This window comes from Fistularia commersonii, chromosome 3, assembly GCF_037954325.1.
Source record: "Fistularia commersonii isolate RoL2024-O1a breed Wild chromosome 3, RoL_Fcom_v1.0, whole genome shotgun sequence".
NCBI lineage: Eukaryota > Metazoa > Chordata > Actinopteri > Syngnathiformes > Fistulariidae > Fistularia > Fistularia commersonii.
In genome coordinates, this window is record NC_141286.1 from 10103598 (window position 1) to 10126021 (window position 22424).

Genomic DNA, 22424 nt, shown 5'->3' on the forward strand with positions numbered 1-22424 from the left:
ATTTATTGATTTGACTTGTATGTGGTATATATTATTGCGCTGAACTTGCAAATCACCGCATGTTGCGTTCGCGACCGCTCTGCGACGGAAGAAAATTGTCCGACTGCGCCCTCTAGCGGCCAAGCGGCGCAGCGACGCATATCATCATGTCTTTTATCGGTTCTCTGAAAGTTGTCAGAAAGTTAATTTCACTCGCCCAACACACACACACACACACACACACACACACACACACACACACACACACACACACACCGGTTGTCAATCAAACGACAGCGAGGTGTGTAGAGTGTTCCGGATGTATGTCCGCGCGTTAATGTGTGAGTGTGTGTGTGAGAGAGAAAGAGTTGGGGGGCAGAACAGAACAGACACCGGCCGGTAAGTAGATCGTGCGCATGCACGCACACACACAGTCTCAGTATCTCTCTCTCTCTCTCTCTCTCGCTCTCTCTCTCTCTCTCTCTCACACACACACACACACACACACACACACACACACACACACACACACACACACACACACACACACACACACACAAGCCGAGGCAGAGCCGCCAACTCTCCCCCTCTCAGTCGCACCGGTGCAGCGGCGGAAGGTCCGGGCGGCCGCGGAGGCATCATGACGGCTCGGAGCTGGTTCGCTAACGAGGGAGGGAAACACCTGGTGCTGGTGAGATGCCTTTTTACACAGAATTAAAAAATGAAATTAAAAAAACAAACAAACAAAAAAAACTTTTCCAACGCCTCCGAACGGTTTCCGTCAGTCCCCGCCGCCTCGAACAAAAATCCATCCATAACGACTCTGAGGCTGTTCTTTATGTTGGGGGGAAATCTCGCGAGATTTTGAGAGATTTGATTGACGTTTAGTTACCTGAGATGGTTTCACGCTGAGCACGCCTTTTAAGGACAAAAACGTAATTTGTGTTTGCGATGACTGTTTAGTATGTTATCAAATATCATGTCTGTGTGTGTTTTTTTTTTTTGTGTGTGTGTGTGTGTGTGTGTGTGTGTGTGTGTGTGTGTGTGTGTGTGTGTGTGTGTAGATGCTGTGGCTCGGGGCAAACACCTGGCTGTTCGTCAAGACCTTCCTTCTCTACTCCACTGGACTGCAGTACCACTACCTCTACAAGATGCTTGGGGTATCACACACACACACACACACACACACACACACACACACACACACATGCCCGCTGATGATAATCATACTGTATAACCTGAGGTCAAATGATGTCGCCCACTCATGTGATGCGGAGTGGGCGGGGCTAACAGTTACATCTGGATACTACTGGAAGGGGTCTAGAACAGCCAGTTTTGTTTGTTTCTTGTTAAAAAAACAAAGTGCACCTGCCAGCGGGCGACCTTCCCACCTCTTAGCAGTCAAAGGGGCGTCATGTGCTGGAACGCCACCCGGTGGTGGGTCACGTGCAGGGCGACCTGGGAAATCAAAACTGAAGCGTATGTGGCGAATTGTTACCGTACTGTACTGTTACTGTATGTGCAGGCGCCGCCACTTCGTCCCCTTCCCTCTTGATCTCAGTGTGTGTGTGTGTGTGTGTGTGTGTGTGAGGATGAGCGAGCTCCTAGAAACCTGTTCTTCAAATGGTGAAGACCGTCGACCTTTTATCAACTCCAATGTTTGGGCTCCGGTTCTGCCACGTGCGAAGGATCCATGTGTCTATTCAGCGCTTAAACAGTGATTGGCGGCTATTTTGCTGGTAGCCTAGCTAATGTGTGCTAACAGCAAGTAATGGCGCGTGCTAGCATGGGTACAAACACACACACACATGCAGAGGTAGGAATTTAATAGCTGCTACCGGACCATGTGAGTGTTCTAATTGTTGTCACAGGTTATCGTAATGTGTGTGTATGTGTTTGTGTTCAGCCCACGCACACACATCCACACATGCGTGTGCACGTGAGTCTGTGTGTTGTTGCACGGCCAGCTCTCATATATTCCCCTTGCCAGTGAAAAAAAAAGTTTTTTTTACAAACTCTTTACGATCGTTAAGCATCCTCTTGAGAGGGAAGTGGCCAACGTTGTGTTCATTGACTATTGGTCCGCGGGCTTTCCGGGTTTTTCCTGAAGGACGCCTGGGTTCGAGGTGATCAGGAGCGCCACGAACCTGAATCCTCGGCGAGACATAGAGGAGAAGGTGGAAAAAGGGGCAGGATAGCGAGGATATTCGTGAGCTGCCAGCGCGGCGGGATGTTCAGGGCCGATAGGGGCAGGCATGGGCATGCCGCCGGCATCCACAGGGGGCTCAGACTTCAGCCTGTATGTGTGTGTGTGTGTGTGTGTGTGTGCGCGCGCGCATGTGTGTGTGTGTGTGTGTATGTCTATGTATGTGTGTTTACACTCACAGTAGTGAGGGATTGCCGCTAGAATGAATTCAAGCTTAACATCAAAAAAGTGTGTTATCTCATTAACCTGTATGTGTTTGTGTGTGTGGGTGTACACATGTACGCGCATGAATGTGTATATGTGCGTGTGTGTGTGTGTGTGTGTTCTGAGCAAGGATGAACAGAAAGCAAGATATCAGATCTCCAACTTGAGGTTTTGCCGTCAGCTGCTTTTGTATGAAGGGCTGTGTCAAGTGTCTGCATGGTTGTGTGCGCGTGTGTGTGTGTGTGTGTGTGTGTGTGTGTATATGTGCGAAGCTCTCCTTTAATGGAGCATTGTCAGACTTCTGAAGTTAGCTTGTAATAACCCGGGCTTGTATGCACACATTTCCCCCCTCAGCTTTTTCTGTTTTCCTCTCCAGTATTTCTTTTCTTTTCTTTTCTTTTCTGTCTCGTGCTACGCTGTTCCATCTGTTCCTCTGCGATAATCCGCTCGGCCAGCTACCTTGCCCTCGATTTTGGATCTGCAGGGCGGGCTCCGGCTGAAAAGCCGAGCTGGGTAACCCCCCCCCCATGTGTTGCCCTGGGGGGGGGTCTAATCGGGGTGGATGGCACCTGTGGCGCTCCTCAAGGCTTCCTGGCTGGTGACCCGCAGGGTATCTGCATGAACCGGCCCTAATTACCAATACTTTGTGTGTGTGTGTGTGTGTGTGTGTGTGTGTGTACGTTGGGGGGTTGCATTTAGGACAACTGGATTATACCCCCCCCCACCCCTTCTCCAGTATCACTTCAGGTAACGTGTACAGATTTTCACCACGGTGTCTTTTCAGCATGATCCATCAAAACAGAGCAACCCTTCCCTCAGGAATACACTAGAATTCATTCATTCATCATCTATACCTCCACTCGGGGTCGTGGCAGACTGGAGCCTGTTCCAGCTGTTAATTTGCAATTGGCCGGTCGGTCGCTTATAGATAACTACAAGTATTCACCCTCTCAGAACTGTGAAATGAATGAATGAATGGCTCGTGTTGATGTTCAAAAGCTCAAGCAGGTGTCTGCATCTGACAGACCTCCAACAGCTGGCCTAACCTTGTGTGTGTGTGTGTGTGTGTGTGTGTGTGTGTGTGTGTGTGTGTGCGCTCCGCAGCTGGGTCTGTGCATCAGCAGGGCGTCTGCGTCAGTGCTGAACCTGAACTGCAGCCTGGTGCTGCTGCCAATGTGCCGTTCGCTGCTCACCTTCATCCGTGGGACGCACACGGTACGAGGAAGGGGGGTCAGAGGAGGTCAGAGTTCAGACTAGTAGGATAGCATATATACATCATGATAAGACAGTAGCGTGGCGTTTTTCAAAATATTTAATTTAATTGAATTTAATTGACTTTTATGAAATTGTATTGGATAAAATTTGATTTTATTAAACAGTATTTGATATGACTTCATTTAAGCCTCATTTTATTTGATACAATTTTGTTCTATATGTTCTATATGATTTTATTTTATCTTATTTGAATGTATTTTGAGATGCCCTATAAATTATTGTTTATATTTATTTAGCGATAATATTTGTCATGCTGAACTAGTAAGATGATCAAAACTATTGCAAAAGTGATGACTTGTAGTAGCGTCAAATACTGATTTCTGTCTCACAATACACACACATACACACACACACACACACACGCACACTAACACATACCGCCGCAGGTGTCGAGCAGAAAGACGCGGCGACTGTTAGACAAGAGCAAGACTTTCCACGTGGCCTGTGGAGTCGCCATCTGTGTCTTTTCTGGTGAGATACAAAAACCCGCTTGATTGACAGCTCCTAAGTCTGAATTTCGTCTGTCTGTGTGTGTGTGTGTGTGTGTGTGTGTGTGTGTGTGGTCTGACATCATGGAAGCCCCTGTTTATTCCTCTGCGCTGTGGACTGCTGCTTCCGCTCTGTTTTTCTTTATATTTCTCCTCTTCCCTCCAAAACAATCCTTCGCTAGAGCTCCCCAACTGGGATCCTCTCCCTGATTGGTCAGGATCTCAGAGTGTACACAGTGTGGACGGTCTCCAGTTGTGGTACTTTGTTTGACAGCTGACCCGTCCATATTACGCTCCGCCTCTTACCCCGGTGTTGGCTAGTGAATAAATCACCTTCAGCAGTTCCATGGCTCTGTCTGGGGGATTTCTTGTCACATGAAGCTCGGATCATGGGGAACCCTCGCGTCAGTACTTCATGTCAGTGAATATCATGGGATATTTGGGAAAACAGAAATGGCGGTTGTGATCACGTGACTCCACGCTGCAGTATCTGCTGCAGGATCGCAATGTCATCTGGAAGTCCTCTGTCACATCAGTGGCACACCGACACATGCAAATGCAGGCATGCATGCGCACACACACACACATACATGGACGCACACACACACGCATACACACGCGCTCTTCCACACCTCCCCTCAGGACAACTTCCTCTGTTCAACTAATCTTGGAGTTCCTAAGTTCTGAGGCAAATGACAATGAAAGCATGAAGGCAGAGAGAGAGAGAGACATAATGGACTGAGAGAAGAAAGAGAGCGAGGCAAGGGAGGTGTGTGTGTGTGTGTTTGTGTGTGTGTGTATGTGTTTGTGAGAGAGAGAGAGAGAGAGAGAGAGAGAGAAAGAGAGTGAGAAAGAAAAAAAAGAAGCCCCTTGTGGCTTATGATTACGCCCTCTAATTCCATCAGCTGTCGAACAGCTGCATGGTTAGCGTATGATGTCAGGGAGGTTTGTGTGTGTGTGTGTTTGTGTGTGTGTGTGTGTGTGTGTGTGTATGTGTGTGTGTGTGTGAGAGAGAGAGAGAGAGACCCAGAAAGAGAGAGGAGGAGGGAGTGAGTCAGGAGGATGTTTTGCTGACTTTGTGCTGAATAGACAAAGAAATGTTTGTCTGAGTGTCCAGTGCCAGTTAATTCTGACCTTCACAATTAAATGCGTGTGTGTGTATGCGTGTATGTGTGTGTGTGTGTGTGTGTGTGTGTGTGTGTGTGTGTGTGTGTGTGTGAGAGAGAGAACCAGAGGAGTATGCCAGTATGCCCGTGAGCTGTTAAAAAGCACGTGCTGGCTTTCCCAGTGTTGTTCCATTCTTCCCGTCCAGTGATCCACGTTTCTGCCCACTTGGTCAACATCATCAACTTCAGCGGACGCTACTCCGAGGATTTCCCTGCCCTCAACCTGGCACGCTACAAGGGCGAGGTGAGCAGTGGTTGTGTGTGGAGCGTGCAAGGAGCTGATCCATTTTCTGTAGCAGCATCAAGTTGGACCTGACCCCAGGTGGTGAAATACTAGTGGGAAATACAAATTTTTCTGACTCAGAGCTTTGGAACACGCACCAAAAAGCTACCAACATCCAAAGGCTGCGGCGTGGAAAGATTATCGCCGCTGTGGCTCAAGCTGTTAAAAAATCATGCGAATCCCTCCTTCAACTGAAAAAAACACACACATTCAAATTGTTTTCTTCTTCATTCTCTTGGGCGTGACTACTACCTGGAACACGGACGCAGCTGCAAAAATACTCAGTACTGATGTAATAACAAGAAATACTGCTAAATTGTACTTGGGTAGAAGTGCTGCAAAGTGCCGCTGCGGCTGTAGAACCACAAGCACGGAGTATCTTATTAATTGTGGTTGTCTTCCCAGGACCCCAAGCTGATCATTTTGACCACAAGTAAGACCTCACTTCCTCGAGTGTATATATGTGTGTGTGTTATAGTTGTGTTATCATTTTACAGGGCTGAACCCTGTGTGTTTCCCCCCTCAGTCCCCGGCGTCACTGGCCTACTCTTGGTGCTCATCCTCTTCCTGATATTCACCTCCTCCTCCTACTGCGTGCGGTGAGTGAGACGGACATGTGTGCGCGTGCACGCGCATGCGTTTATCCCAGACGGTAACGGAGGTAGAGACGATAAGTGAGCTGCTAACAACCGCTCTCTTACACGGCCAATCTCTGCTAAGTGTTCCGCTCTCAGCTCTGTCATTACTCAGGTCATAGTGGGTCACCCACTGTGTGTGTGTGTGTGTGAAGTGTGTGTGTGTCCCTGTGAATGAGCCGCCTGTACACTCCTCTTGCTGTCTGTGGTGATTGAACAGAGGCTCCGGAGGAATTTCCAGCCCACTTAAGACCTCGGATTTGGAGCTTCAGTGGTCTCCATTGTGGGACGATGGCTGACGCAATTCAGAGGAACACACGCATACACACACACACACACAACCAGTCTAGTTTCTGAAAGCTGCTGACATTGCACTGATGTGTTTGTTCATTAGGATTTATTACGAGTTTGTTTGTTTATGTGAGGCGGTGTCGTGGCCTTGCTTGAGCCGGTGCCGCACTACGACCCGCATGACTCTGTCCCCACCGGGCAGTTCCACACCTTGGGCACCCAGGAGTGACCTTTTTAGAAAAAGGGTAAAAGAAGGAGACAGATGACTAAAGGGGGGGGGTCACACTGCAGAGGGCGACGACTAGCTGGTGCATGTGTGTGTGTGTGTGTGTGTGTGTGTAATGACCCTCTAATATTGACCTCTGATGTCCTGCTTACTCAGCCTTTGAGCTGGGAGTCTGTTTGTCTGGTCATGAACAAACTCTGAACCCGCTTTCTTCTTTTGTTGTTCTCTCTCTCTTTCTCTCTCCTCCCTTTGATCGCCCCGCGTTTGATGTGCAACTCTGATTGGCCTTTTTTTTTTTTTTCCCCCTGCAGAATAGCCAACTACGAGATCTTCTGGTACACGCATAACCTCTTCATCGTGTTCTACATCATCCTCCTGGTGCACATGGTCGGGTAGGCGCCATTGCAATGTATGTGTGTGTATGTGTGTGTGTGTGTGTGTCAGTCACTCCAATTATCACACGTGCGCTGAGGGTGCAAAGAAAATCTTGCATTATGCGATGTTTTTGTGATGATTTTTCGCCGCTGTTGATACAACATTCACTGATTATTTACACCTGAGGAGCTCATTCTGGACGGGTTGCCTTTAAATCACTTACTGTATTTTTCTGACTATTCGTCGCTCTGGATTATAAGTTCCACCATGCATATTAAAGAACGAAAAAAATCACATATAAGTCGCACTGGAGTATAAGTCGCATTTTGGGGGAAATTTATTTGATAAAATCCAACACCAAGAATAGACATTTCATAGTGAAAGGCAATTTAAAATGAAAATAGAATAGAGAACAACAGGCTAAATAAGTGTAGCCTGTTATAGCCTATATGATGCATAAACAACGAACTGCCCTGATATAGAGGCGATCGCGTTGCATGAAGCGGTAACACCAGGAAGGTCCTCCCGCAAACTCATTTATATTCATCTCCTTGGCAGACGCAACTGTACTGTTGACAAACCTCTCCTGGCAGCACGTTGTTCAAGCACCCGTGTGTGAACTCGTACCTCTAGCCGTGGCCAGCTAGCTTTTAGCCCGCAATTAGCTTTTTTTAGATTTCTTCATTTCAGTAAAAGTAACCTCCGCTTTTTGCCAGTCCCTTACATGTTTCTCTCTAACTTCAGATTTTCTTTCTGCTGCTCGATTGCCGTTTTCGGCTGCATATTTCACTACTTCCAGTTTGTAACCTGCAGATTATGATTTTCTTTTCGGTGCCATTTTTGTTCAGCCCTTCTCAGTTGTTTTTATAATTTAGCACAAATGTTGAAATGATCAATTTTCATAGGTACAGAAGTAGCAGGTAGCATTTTTTTTTCACAACGCACTTCTGCTATGACCGGCCCCCGCTGAATTTTGATTGGTTGACGTGTGTGTGTGTGTGACGATTGCTGATATATGAAAGACACACACGCAGACACACACACATCAGAGCAAGAGAGCTCAATAATTTCACACATAAGTTGCTCCAGAGTATAAGTCGCACCCCCGGCCAAACTATGAAAAAAACTGCGATTTATAGTCCGAAAAATACGGTACATCTGCAGGCAATGTATTCTCACGTTCATTTGTGTTTTCGCTTTTCAATCTTTGTCTGGTTTCACTGATATCAAACAGCGGAGTGCTCAAGTACCAGACTAACGTGGAGGCCCACCCGCCCGGCTGCCTCGCTGCCAATCAGAGCGGCACCGAGTGGCGGGGGGAGGATCCGGAGCAGCGCAGCGGCGGGGACGATGGCCATCATGTGTGCGGGGAGGCGGCTCGCTTCCAGGCACACTCCCCCCAGGTGTGTGTGTGTGGGAATGGGAAGTGATGGTGTGTGTCGGTAGTGTCGGGCTCACAGGGAGGGGCTGGCATCCTCCATTTTTCCCCTTCAAGGCTTGCATTCACGCCCACTTCCTCCTGCCTGAGAGTGCGTGTGTGTGTGTGTGTGTGTGTGTGTGTGTGTGTGTGTGATTATGTGTTTGCACATGGTCGTTAAGCCACAAGCTGGTTCCATAAAATCCCCCTTAAACCCACGGTGGTTCTCAGGCTGTACTGGAGCTGCCAGCAATTAGTCTGCTGCAGGTATCTGCCAGGACAGAGCGCCACACACACAATTTTAGCATTTATTGTCTTGGATCTCATCCTCAAGCTCGGTCTGATTCAGTGAGGCTGTGATTGAAACCAGTTGTGTACAGTCGGACCTCCAGTTGATTTTGTCAAGAAGCAACGAAAATGGGCTGAGATTAGGTGGCGCCGCTGTTGGAGCGAGATGCAAGAAAAGCTGGGGAATTTTCTCTAGTGGTGGCTCCTGACAAAATGATCCACTTTTGCAATGATGACTAAAGTGACCTGTGAAATAAGTTAATTAATAGGCGACGAGACAATTGGTTAGATAAACACGATGATGTTTGCTCTAGCTACATAAGCTACAAGGAAGGTACAGCTAAGATTATTCAAGAGTGAAATCATCTATAATGACCAGAGTACAGAACTTAAAATTGCTCCAAAAAGGGGCGGTTCCCCATTGAGCGGTGCTTCGCTCTGATTGGATGTTACATTCAGAGACTTTGAGACTGCAACAGTGGTTGAATGCGATTTTAAGAATTCCCCCTGCATCGCCCAGATCGCCTTCACAAACAAACCACACCTGGTATTCTCAATGAAATCTCTTCTGCAAATCCTGGTCATCAGTGTGTGTGTGTGTGTGTGTGTATTCCGACAGACATGGCTCTGGGTGTCTGGCCCTCTTTGCCTCTACTGTGCCGAGCGCCTTTACCGCTACCTGCGTAGCAGCGACCCTGTCACTGTGGTGACGGTGATTAGGCACCCCTGCGACGTGGTCGAGCTGAGGATGCTGAAGAGGAGCTTCAAGGCCCGTCCGGGGCAGGTAAGGCCGCCATTTTCCCCAATTCAACTGGAACATTAAAAAAAAGGGTTAAAGGGTTCATCTCTCCCTCCCTCTTCTCCTTCCCTCCCCCAGTACATTGTTCTCAACTGTCCCCGGGTCTCGTCGTTCGAGAACCACCCCTTCACACTCACAGCGGTAAGAGCTCATGTCACGCTGCGCCTCGCATTCCTGCCCACTGACGCCACGCAAACACGCCGACGTATGGATCTTTGCGCACAAAACATGTGTTTCTGTAGTTCCCTGAAAACTTCCCTCTGGCCCCCCGAGTGTTTTTGTGTGTGTGTATGTGTGTGTGGGGGGTGTTCTTTGTCTCAGTCCAGGACCCGCCCCTCTTCCTGCTTGCTTGATTGACAGTTGGATCTTTAAGGCGATGTTCAATCCCCCCCTTGTTTATTAGTGTTTTCAGATTCAGGCCAGATTGTCTGATAGACAACGGCAGACAGAGAATGTCGAGACACGCAAATGCACACCCACGGATACACACCTATGCACATAAAACTAAAAACACACACACACACACACACACACACACACACAGACACACACACACACACACACACACACACCTATATGCATGCAAACTCACTGAAATGCACACACCAAGATATGCACACAGACACCTACATATATGTAAGCACACACATACATACATGGACATCTACATACATGCACACACAACTACACATGCAGACACATCTATACACATTTGCACACACAGACCCCCTACACACATGCTTGTGCACCTACACGCACAACTACACACAAACACCTTGGCAAATGCACACATATCTGCAAACATACACAAGCACACATGTACACACACACACACACACACACACACACACACCTTGACACATGCATGTGTAGACATATGCATACATACATGCCTGCACACACACAGACAACTACTCACATAGACACATGCAAACACACACATACTCTCAAACATTCACACGCACAGATACCTATGCACATACACAACTACACTCATGCACACATCCTAAGATCGACAAATATTCACAGAAACTCACTTACTCACATGCACGCACATACCTAACCACGTGCACACAAACATGCCCGTTGCTGAATTCATTCAGCTCATCAGGGGATCAGATAAAGTCCAAGCACTTTTCGAGGACTTTGCAGGACTTTCCAGGGTCAGGCACTCATACTCCCTAAACTCATTTCACAAAGATGTCAGCCGTGCATGAGTGTGCGTGAGCGTGCGTGAATGGAGAGAGTGCACATGATTTTGTCGAGCGTGAAACCAAGGCTAAGACCTTGGTTAGGAAGCTCTGCCTGCGCGCTGCCGAGCTTGTAGAGGAGGGCAGAGAATCACTTTGACAGAGAACAGACAGACCCCCGAGGCTAGCAACGCCGTCTGCCAACAGGAAGGCTGCGCGTGTGTGTCCGTGACTCTGTATGTGTGTGTGCGTGCTTGCATGCGTGTGTGTTTGTGTGTGTGTGTGAGAGAGTTTCAGACTTAATGAAAAGAGCCAGTGCTATGTAATGTATTTGTGTGGATGCCCTTTGTGTATGTTGTAATTTACTGAGGTCTCAAATGTAGAGCACATACATCGATGCACAGTAGTGTGTGTGTGTGTGTGTGTGTGTGTGTGTGTGTTTGTGTGTGTGTGTGTGTTTGTGTGTGTGTGCATTCGTGCGTGCATGTACGTGTGAAAGCAATTTTGTGACTCACTGTCTGCTTTCTAACTCCTCGCAGTGTCCCACAGAGAACAAGGAAACTTTTGGCATCCATCTCCGAGTCGTGGGAGACTGGACTGGTGGGTTCACACACACACACACACACACACACACACACACACACACAGATGGCGGATGTTACACACACACACACACACGCATTCTTTCTGTTCCCTAGACAAGTTATGAGGATGGATATTTTCTTTTTTCTCTTTCTTTTATTTCAGGAGCATACACGTGTGTGTGTGTGTGTGTGTGTGTGTCTGTGTGTGTGTGTGTGTGTGTGTTTGCGTGCACCATTTCACCATTTCACCTGGAGGCTAGCGTGTGTCTGTGTTATTATCTTCCTGGACACACACACACACACACGCACACACCTGTGTCATCTTAATTGCCTTTCCAGTGTTCCGATTGTCTTTTCCTCGCCCCTGCCCGAGCAAAGTGTGTGAGCTCCTTTTCCAGGCTGGACTCAGCACCAGGACCAGGCCGGCTGATGCAGCAAGGAGAGCCTCCACCCTGCTTTATTAGAATCTCCTTGCCGTCCAAGGCGGAAACCGTTTGTTTCTTATGCCACAGATATTTACTTATTTGTGAAAAATGTCCAGCGTTGCCTCCCCCTCCCAGCCCACGGCACCATGATCCGGTCACATGAATAAATATGAATCGTCACGTGGTTTCTGGTCGTTTGAGGCTGTGTGTCTGATGGGGGCGGGTGGGTGGGATAGGGGTTGACAGGAAGTCATGGCCTGGGGGAAGTCGTGATGAGAAAAAGAAAAAAAAAACAAAGTTAATATCCAGCCGCTACTGTACAAAACGCTGCACGTTTGGGCAAACAGGAAGGTGGTGGGTGGGGTTGGGAGTGGGAGCGGGTTGGGGCAGAGGTGTGTTTGTTTGTACTGGCCCCTCAATCCGGCGTGACAACATGGGAAACGATGGACCCGGAATATTTGGATGCATCTCCACTGGTCTTACATGCTTAATCATAAGCGGCTGGAGTAATGTGCATCTCCTTCTCTGACTTCTCAGAGCGACTCACACAGCTGCTGCTCCCGGAGCCGAAGGCGGACCTGGAGATCCTGCCTGTGGTGCAGCAGAGGAGATACCCCAAGTATGTCACCCAGGCTATCAGTGTGGAAGAAGCGGCCGACGTGATTTCTCACGAAGCTACAAAAATCGCAGAGCGGGGTTGGAGGGTTTGACCCCCTTGACCTCTGACCCCAACCCCTCCCTTCCCCCATGCGCTTCCTGCTGTGAGTGTGTGAGAGAGACAGATGGGAAAAGATAGAGTGGGAAGTGTGAGGTCGCAAGGGATGAGTTTGTTTCGTGACAAGTGAAGGAAAGATAAAAACTGCCTCCTGCTGATCTTCTGCCTCCGAGGTGAGCAACAGCGCCCTCTTGTGGACAAACGTTATATCAACCTAACGGTTCCTGCAACTGCTGCATATAAATACTTCCTCAAATTGTACACCTGAAAAAGAGGGTTTTACAATTCCAATTCAACTTGTCTCACTTTCTGATTTTACGAAACAAAACACACGTCATAAGTTCGGCAACAGCGACATGATGGCGTGAGAAGCGAGAAGGCCCCTTGTAGGATTCCCACAGGGGGCCTTTCTGTGTGGAGTCTCCATGTTCCCCAGGGTTTCCTCCCATTTCCTCCCACAGTCCATAAAACATCCAGAAGGTTGATTGGATAACCTAAATTGCTCAGGAAAAGAGAGTGGATGGATGTATCAGTAGAGAAATCAGGGAATCAGTAAAAATGGTGGCGATTGAGCTACCAATGGCGATTATCTTGTTCTGTGGGTGTGTGAATGCTGACTATCTGGTCCGTCTCTATCTCACACACTCACACACACACACACACACAAACACACAAACACACACACTTCCGAACGTTTCCCTGTGTGCTCAGGCTTTATGTGGACGGCCCGTTCGGCAGTCCCTCCGAGGAGGTGTTCAACTACGACGTCAGCCTCTGCGTCGCTGGTGGGATCGGGGTGACGCCCTTCGCTTGCGTGCTGCACGCTCTGCTGTGAGTGTGTGCACATGCAAAACAAAACATTCATGATTTCAGCAGGTGTGTGTGTGTGTGTGTGTGTGTGTTACCTCTCCCTGCTCTGCTTCCAGCGATGGCTGGAGAAGCTTCAGGCTGCAGCGGCTGTACTTCGTGTGGGTTTGCCGGGAGCTCCATTCCTTCTACTGGTTTGCAGACCTGCTGTGCGCCCTGCACCACAAGGTTCGGATGCGTCTCTCTGCCGTGTCAGATCCAATCAATAAAGTGCTTATAATCGCAAATATTGATTCATGTTTGACGATTTTTCCCCACGTCTGTGTTGGTCATTTAGTTATGGCAGGAGAATAGACCAGACTACTTTAACCTGAGACTCTATGTCAGTCAGAAGGACAGTCTGCAGGTGGGTCACACACACACACACACACACACACACACACGCACACATCTGGACACAGACTGATGCACAGAAGCATACACACACATAGATGTGAAGTTATTATCCATTTCTCTACAATCATGTTATTCACTTATTTGCAATGCACGTTATTTACCTGTACCTCTCCATCTTGAGCTGTCTGTGCACATAATGTTGTTTGTTTGAGGACACATTGCTCTGCTTATGGACTCCTGCTCTCATGACATCAGTATGCATCTAGGCTTTAGAGATTTGGCTTAACGAATATTATTGTAATAATTTGTAAATGACTAATTGTAAAGCTTTACACAGCCCAAAGGAGTTTACTAAATACACGTCCACCAGGGAGCGGTATTTCCTCTGACACCACGCCCCTTCCCTGTTCTGCAACACTGAACCAACCAGGTCCAGTCCGTTAATAAATAATAATAATCAAAATTATGATAATAATAAAAACCTCCATCATCTCCAGTTCGGTCCGGATATCAATTTCCTGCCTCGCCGTACAAAGTTTTTGCAAATTCAAATGTCGAGGGTCTGGATGTTTTTACGAGTAAAGCCTTGGGACGGTGAAGAAAATCGGAAATCAAATTTTAAATAAAACTACAAATAATATGTATTATTTATATTATTAAAATAAGAATTGGTGAGAAAACTCACCAATTGATTTGTTTAAGCAGTTTTATATACTTAGTATTTGGCGTTGGCTAACATCTCCTCGTTAGTATAGTGGTAAGTATCCCCGCCTGTCACGCGGGAGACCGGGGTTCGATTCCCCGACGGGGAGTGAGTAACTTTTTCCATGTTTCTTCCTTTATTTTACTATTTTTCTGTCGTCCCCCCATTTGTATTTTGACTACTATTCGCTTCTTTTTTTCACCCATCAAAGAGGCTCAACATACGACTACTCTCCTTCCTCCCCCTTCTTTCATAAGCGCACTTCTCGTTCTCGCTCCGTCTCTCATGGGAGAAAAGTTCCGATCGTTTGGTTGAAAGTTCATCAGCTTTTAGATTTAAGGTTAGAATCTCTCAGCGGATTTGTGAATTCGGTGAATAACCGAACTTTTTTCTGTCTCCAACTCAGGTCATGACATTATTTGACCACGAGAGGTCAGCATTGTCCTCTATTGAAACCCTCAGTGTTAAATCATTAGGCGTTCTTCAGATGTGTTTACATGTATATGACTTATGCTAGCATAAATGACATTAAAAGAATCTAATTATCGAATTTTTCTTATTGTTAATATTATTATCTTTATTTTCATCATCATCATCATCATTATTGTCATTATACATCAATATCGTCATATTGTCGTCGTTATCATCATCATTTTTATTATTATTGTTGTTATTATCATCATTATTATTACTGTCACTGTTGTTGTTAATAACGCAAATAATAATACTGCTAATAATAATGCTGCTAATAATAATAATAATAACAATAATAATAATAATAGCAGTAACAACAATGCATTTCATCTGTGGATGCCTTATTAAGCCTGAGGTTACCTTTTATAAAGGTGAATGGATTAAAAATATTTACGACTGATGGAATCCAGATGACAGAGGGCAGGCGATCTCAAAGAGATGGGTTTTGACAGGGAACAACAAGTTTAGTCGCGGATGAAGAGAGCAGAGTGGGACATGTATGGAGGGGCTGTGTCTGAGGAGCAGTTTTTTGGAAGCTCATCCTGGAATCCCTGGTAAAACACCGGGGTGAGATGTTCTCAGTGGGTTCAGGTTATGATCCCGCTGCAGGATCCTTGAGTTTGTGGAGGGATTATTCGGGTGACATCCTAGGGGACTGGATGTTGGACGTGTTTCCGTGGAAATTTGATGTTTTTTGTTGCCCCCCCCCTCCCAAAGACTATGTGCGAGGAGAAGTACGGCCCGCTGGCATCGCGTCTGCTGGCGGGTCGGCCCAGGTGGAAACAGCTGCTGGAGGAGATCGGACGGACCAATCGGCAGTGAGTACAATCGGAAAAGTGTCGGAGTGGAACGCTGTGGATGTTACCGTGTTATCATGTTACCGTGTGTGTTCCCAGTAAGCGGGTGGGAGTGTTCTGCTGTGGACCCAAAGGCATCTCCAGGACCCTCCACAGACTGTGTAACTCGGCACGCTGCCCAGGAACCACCTTTGAATTCAACAAGGAATCCTTCAGCTGATGTTCCATCAGGGTCAAACGAGAACAGGTGGACGCAAATATCGGACAAACTTCTTTTATTTCATCATATCTTTGGACTTTTGGAACCAGAAGCAGGTGGTTAGCATCCCGACGGCCGGACGGGGATGGATCGCCGTGGCAGCCAGACGTGAAAGCTCTTGTGAAAAAGCTTAGAGCCGACGTCGGCCCTGATCCGCCCTCAGAAGAAGAACCTCCTCCGTCCCACCCCCACAACTCACAAGGCCCTCTTTCTTTCCCGTGGTTGCCGCTGGATTTTTCTCCCCTGTCGTGATTCACCTCCTTTGTTCGCGGACGTGCTTCCTGACACGGAACTCCACAGAGACAGAAACACAAGGGGACTACTTTATTACGTAACAATGGGAGCGATGGGGTCTTCCGGGGGACTGGTGCTGGACGAGTGTTACCAACAGGGTGCATCCAAGGACTGGTCCATGCAAGTTACAAACTAATGTTTATATATACATATATATGTATATATATATGTATACACACATATATGTATGTATAAAATTCATTCATTTATTTATATTTTCTAAAGTTATTCCATGCGTGGGAGAAGTTTGTCCTCCACCATTGCCTCCATTTCCAGAAAGACGGAGATACTGATGGATTTGCCAGTCTGTATATGTAAATATATGGTGGATTTATCCATCAGGGACTTTCATTCATTCATTTTGTAAAATACCCCGCCTGCATGGTTGTCTGGTTTATTTGGAATGAGAGGCGGGGTTTTACCTGTCAATCACGCACAGAGACATTCAACCATTCGCCGTCCTCCACATTCGGAATCATCACGCCACCGTTTTCTCACATCTTGTTATTTTTATTAAAAATAAAAGCTGTAATCTATATCACTTGAGGCAGTTTGGGGGGGGGGGTTATAGGGTCAATCATAGGGTCAGCTTTCAATCACATTCGGAGACATCCAAATGTTCATCCTCTCATACATGTCTACAGACAGTTCAGCGTTCACCAGTGTGTGTGTGTGTGTGTGTGTGTGTGTGTGTGTGTGTTTGTGTGTCTGGATTGCCAGAACAGTGAAGAGGCTTGGGGTGGGTTTGAATCAAGCCAGACTTTAATGACGTAAAGTGGACACCACCCGCATTCCCATCTGCCGGCAAGGAAACCCAGGTCACAGCGAAGTACAACCTCACTCCCCCGGTGGGCGGGGTAGTACTACTCTAGTAGTACTACTACTTGTAGTAGTGCTTGTAGTATTTCCGCTGTCCTGTGAACATCACAATGCTTTTTTTGTTCTGTTTTCCCAGAAGAAAGTAGTGTTCCGAAAATAAATTATGGGTGGTGTCTGAGGGGAGCCGGAGGTCACATCTCTGCAAACGTCCCTGACGGGCAGGCTCTGCCTTCAAGTATCTGTCCTTGTTGCCGTGGTGACCACCCCCCCCTCCACTGTGGAGGTCAGTTCAGGAAGCTGAGGTGGAGGTTTCCCACTTGAGGTGTGGTTGCACAGGAACGTCAGGAGAAGGTTGTTAGAGGGTGGTCTGGTAGGAGGCAGAGCCTTCCTCCGAGCTGCTGTGCAGCAGCGGCTGCCGCTCGCTGTAGCTCGCCGCCCGCTTCCTCCTCTGACCACGTCTCCATCTTCTACTGGCCACGATGGCCACGGTGGCGAGCAGCGCGGTGAGGAGGCCGCCGAGGATCCCGGCTCCCAGCAGCCACTGCCAGATCTGCTGGGCCTGCTGCAGGTATGGCGTCAGGACCTCCTGCACGAAGCGCTGCCCTGTGGAGCAATGCGGGCTGCGTGAGGAAGGCGGGGTTTTTTGTTAAAAAAAAAAAAAAAGAACAACCACAGTTTCCGCACTCACCTGGATCCAGCAGGTAGGCGTACTCGAACCCCAGGACTTTGTTTGACAGGAAGTAGTCCCCGTTCCTGTAGAGCGGCAGGAAGGGCACCATGTAGTAGCCGTCGTTGTGGCCAATGGGGGCGTTGGCGCGCGGGTAGTTGGCCCTCGGAGGCTGGTGGGTCCTGAGCCAGCGCTCGAAGATGCTGCGAGGAGGAAGAGGAGGAGGAAGGAGTGAAGCAACAGCGGGGTTCGACTACTTGCGTGACGCCGGACAACCCACCTGTCGATGAAGGCGTGGTGCAGGAGGAAGATGGGGTCGTTGGCCGAGCCCTGCACCGATGACATGGAGCCGTTCATGAAGACATGCAGGGCGTTGTGCATGGTGCTCTGGCCCGGCACGGCCATGCCTGTCTCCGGGCTGGCGAAGCCTGGATGTCAAAAAAAAAAAAGGTCAGGATGAGGCCTGGAAGCGAAACAGAAAGTGTCTCTTTGTGCTCCGTTCCCTCACCCTCCAGGACGTTCCGGAAACTCATGTTTGAGAGGCGGTCCATCTGCCCCGTCTCGTACGCCGGCAGCCCCACGGTGAACTCCACGTCAGCTGACGTGGGCAGCCGCTGCACACGGTTCCTGTCGTGGTTGCCGGGGTTACGCAAGAGCGGACCTTCGCCGGTGGCGTTGCACAAAGCCTCCCGGTTATTGTACTCCTCCGGCTGGGTGCAGATAACCTGCGCACACACATTCATCTTGAGGCGTCCTCCCGTACCGGGGGGATTTGAGAAGCTTCTTGCGCACTCACCTTCCAGGAGGAGAACACGGACGCAGGGCTGATTAGGTTGGGGTTGAAGGGGCTGCGTCCGCCCATCAGGCTGTCGGTGCAAACCTCGCAGGTGTTGGCGTCCCTCCAGTCCCAGTAGGGGACGGTAAAGTTGAAATCCCCCGTCAGCTTCCTGATCTGGTGCTCCCAGAGGAGCAGGAAGACGCGGTGCCAGGGCAGGAACGCAGCAGACTCGTGGGCAAAATCAATGTCGGGCCACACGTTCCCCGGCCCCCCAAGGAAGGCGTCCCGTGACACGTAGTAATGCATCCACACGAAGAGGTCGTAGGCGTTGATGTCGGAGAACATGGGGTTCTCGCCGTTCTCTCCCATCTCCGCTCTGGTGGCTGTGGCGATCACGTAGTCCGGGCTGATCGTGTTCTTCGCCAGGTTGAGATAGGAGATGAACTTCTGCTGTTCTCCGGACGACAGGGTGAGGATGTTTCGCCGCACCGACTCCCGGTACTCGCCGCAGTTGCCGCCCCAATAGCCGAACCGGCATTCCCCGCAGTCGAAACCGCCGTAGTTCCCAGCGCAGCGGCAGGTCCTGTTGAAGAATGCCAGGGGCCACCGCTCCCTGTCATCGATGCCGCTGTGCGGGTACTGCGGCCCATGAGGCTCCTCGGAGACCTCCACGTCTGCGCAGAACCCGCGGCCAGATAGGGCGCCGCACGCCGAGCCGTCTCCCGCCCACACCGGGCAGCACTCCTTGGTCCGGAGGCCCTCGGAAGTGGCGCAGGGTCGCGGGAACTGGCAGAGGCAGCCGTCCAGGAGGGGAAGGAGGAGCAGTGGCATGCACAGGAACCTCATGGCGGCGTCGTCAAAGAGCGCGGTGTAAAAGCTGAATAGAGGAAGCACAAAGGCTAACTGTAACCCGACGACCCCGGTGGCAGATTTAAAAAATAAAAAAAATAAATAGTGCAAGGTGAAGCAGGTGGTGCGGGATTCAATGCTACCTGAATTGAAGCTGCTGGTTTTTTGGGACGGCGAGTGGCTCCGCTGCTCCTCAGCCCACCGCTACACTCGTACTCCTGGCTGCAACCTCCCCGCACCTCAATAAACTCAATGCAGAGTTTTTTAGGGGGGCGGGCAAAAAAAAAAAAAAAGAGAAGTGTGATCTCATTGTGATCTCAAGCGCTCAGTGAAAGGCGCACACACATATGAGCACACACACACATGCGCACACACACATCACATGCTCAGGATAATATTCCTGATTCTTTCATTCTGTCTTGAGACTGGCTGACCTCTGCTCCAGTACACCTCAGGCACAAATCTGTATGTGTGTGTGTGTGAGTGCAAGGAATTTTAATGTGACAAATTATGAAACAGTAGAAGAATCAGAGTGAAGCACTGTGTGGCTACGATTTGGGCCTCCTGCAACCTGCAGCTGTTTCTCACCAAGACGCAGGTCTGCAGTTTGATTCTGGATCACCAGCCGCTGCCGCTGATCCCGACACTGGGGGATCAGCGGCAGCCGCCCTTCTCACGGGAGAAGATTCATGAGCTTTAGTTTTGCACACCAAAGTACTGCCATATATCACTTCACTGGATAATCTCTCACTTCTGCAAGTACTTTTTACAGTCAATATACTTGAAGCTTTTCTTTAAACTCACACACACACACACACGCACGAAAGTTATGATGGAATGCTTAGTGAAACTTTTGTGAAGATCAGCTGATTGATTTTGAGGAACTAAGTGGTTACCTTTCTGAGGCAACTGCAGACAAGAAAAGCTGTTTATTGCACAATGTTTCACATGACAAAAAAAAAACTGAATGATGAATAAATAGAGTAATAAATACATGATAAATTAGTCATTAAATAAAAAACTTAATACATGAGTGGACAAATAAAAAATGAAAAATGATAAATAAGATGAATAAATTTGCAAAATTAAATACAAATGAATAAACAGATAGATAGATAGATAGATAGATAGATAGATAGATAGATAGATAGATAGATAGATAGATAGATAGATAGATAGATAGAAAAAATTAACAAATATATAAATAGAAATTAACAATCAAACAAATAAATGAAAAATAAACAAATGTGTGAATAAATGAATAGATAAATACATAGACATAAACAAACAAAAAAGAAGAAGAAAAAGTAAAGAAACAAACAAATACATGAAATACATATGTGATAAATTCACGGATAAATATATGAAAATAAAAAAAAGGAAAGATACGAACAAAGAGGAATAAATAAATGTATTAATGACTTAGACCTAAAACTTTCGCACGAAATACATGGAGGAACTTCAGCCTCCTCCACGCGCACTCCATTTCCGTCGTGACCTTCATTATTGTCTTGCAGGGGACGATTATGGAGGAATAAGGAATATGGAATAAGGAATAAGGAATAAGGAATAAGGAATAGGGAATAAGGAATAAGGAATAAGGAATTACACAGACGGAGTAAGGATGCCGGGCAAACAGCGGCATCACGATACGGTCACATGCCGCCGTCGCCACGCACGGGATGCGGCTTATCCTGCTTGGAGGTGTGTGTGTGAATGTGTGTGTGTAAGTGTGTGTGTGTGTGTGTGTGTGTGTGTAGGGGGGGGGGGGGGGGGGGGCTCAGTGGAGCGCACAGGAATGAACGTCACAGGACGGGGCCGTGACCGCGGGGAGTTCTCCCGCAGACAGCTGACTGCCGTGCGTGTGTGCGTGTACGCGGCGCGGATGAACTTTCCAAGAATGCTGTTCAAGCACATGACCCGGCCCCCCCCCCCCCCACACCGGAAAAGGGTGCACCTGACCGGCCGCCAGAGGGCAGCATAAGCCCGGACACACCGCCTCCATTACATTGATTCGCATTAAAATTCATTCATTCATTCTGTCATTCATGCACTCTTTTCGACTGCAGTGCGACAGTTTATTTGGTAAAATTGCCCTCCCAGTATTTGACATGACATTTTTACTCAAAACATTTTCCCATCGTATTGATGGGAAAACTTCACCAGGGGAATTTTTTTTTTTTTTTTGAGTCATTTGAGTCACTGTTTCTGTAACCTGTTTTTCCGAGTAGAATGGCCACTGTGAGCCTCTGAGCGAGTCGTTCGTTTTGCCGGTGGGAAGGACCACTGTGAGCAACTGATTGATTCGCTCCTTGAATTATTGAGTTAGTCGTTAGTTTTGCCAACGGGAAGGGCTACTCTGAGCTACTGAGTGAGTTGTTCATTTTGTGAGTGGGGCTGTTCTGAGCTAGTGGGCGAGTCATTTATTTTGTGAATGGGGGGCTATTGTGAGATTGCCGATTCTTCGGTCACAGTGTAAAGCGGGGAGGGAAAGGACGTGTGTGTTGAAACATCAAACCAAAGCTGTTGCTCTTCACACAGGGCTATAACAGTGATTCACTTGATATATTTATACAGATGCAGTTAGAATAGTAGATGTAGAATAGTGACAATATCTAGTCTTTTATTTGCAGCAGGGGAAATAAGTTTATGAACGAGTTAATAGAGATGAAGTATCGTGACTCATAAGTCGGTAAAATGACTAGTTTTGAACGATTCGTTCATGACTTGTGAATCGTTGCTGCCCACAGTCACACGCATTCTATTTAACTTGGCTCAAGAAAACTACTCTTTGTTTCTTTGCCTTTCCTGGGCATGTTTAAATTTTATATTACCATGCTAGAAAGCAGATTAGACACACACACACTCCCACACACACACACACACACACTGCAGGTATTTCATGCAATATAACTGATCCTGATCACTGTAATCTTATTTCCTTGCAGCCGTAGGATGTGTCGCTGTGTTATGCTCTCTGGCAGGGCTCCCCACACACACACACACACACACACACACATGCACACACACATGCG

At 48.0% G+C, this 22424-nt stretch overlaps 2 protein-coding genes and 1 non-coding gene across 4 annotated transcripts; 2 read left to right on the plus strand and 1 right to left on the minus strand.

The window, feature by feature from the left end:
- The first annotated feature begins 540 nt into the window (after window positions 1–540).
- On the plus strand, window positions 541–16750 carry nox4 (NADPH oxidase 4). Its single transcript, XM_086143606.1, has 18 exons — window positions 541–670; window positions 1044–1139; window positions 3494–3604; window positions 4051–4135; window positions 5465–5562; window positions 6007–6034; window positions 6128–6200; window positions 7065–7145; window positions 8363–8531; window positions 9453–9617; window positions 9711–9773; window positions 11362–11422; window positions 12369–12450; window positions 13258–13377; window positions 13473–13581; window positions 13691–13759; window positions 15644–15744; window positions 15823–16750. The coding sequence occupies exons 1-18, from the start codon at window positions 620–622 to the stop codon at window positions 15941–15943; spliced, it is 1683 nt and encodes a 560-aa protein (XP_085999732.1). The 5' UTR covers window positions 541–619; the 3' UTR covers window positions 15944–16750.
- Window positions 14490–14561, plus strand: trnad-guc (transfer RNA aspartic acid (anticodon GUC)). Its single transcript has one exon. It is a non-coding gene; the product is annotated as a tRNA-Asp (tRNA).
- Window positions 16751–16765: 15 nt separating the features above from the next.
- On the minus strand, window positions 16766–19633 carry tyr (tyrosinase). Of its 2 annotated transcripts, XM_086143609.1 has the most exons (6): window positions 19533–19633; window positions 18559–19417; window positions 18271–18487; window positions 18043–18190; window positions 17784–17965; window positions 16766–17698 (listed from the first exon to the last, which is right to left on the minus strand). In XM_086143609.1, the coding sequence occupies exons 2-6, from the start codon at window positions 19384–19386 to the stop codon at window positions 17451–17453; spliced, it is 1623 nt and encodes a 540-aa protein (XP_085999735.1). In that variant the 5' UTR covers window positions 19387–19417; window positions 19533–19633; the 3' UTR covers window positions 16766–17450. The 2 variants fall into 2 exon arrangements, with proteins under 2 accessions (XP_085999735.1, XP_085999734.1); XM_086143608.1 differs by having other exon boundaries at window positions 18559–19608.
- Between the last annotated feature and the right edge of the window lie 2791 nt (window positions 19634–22424).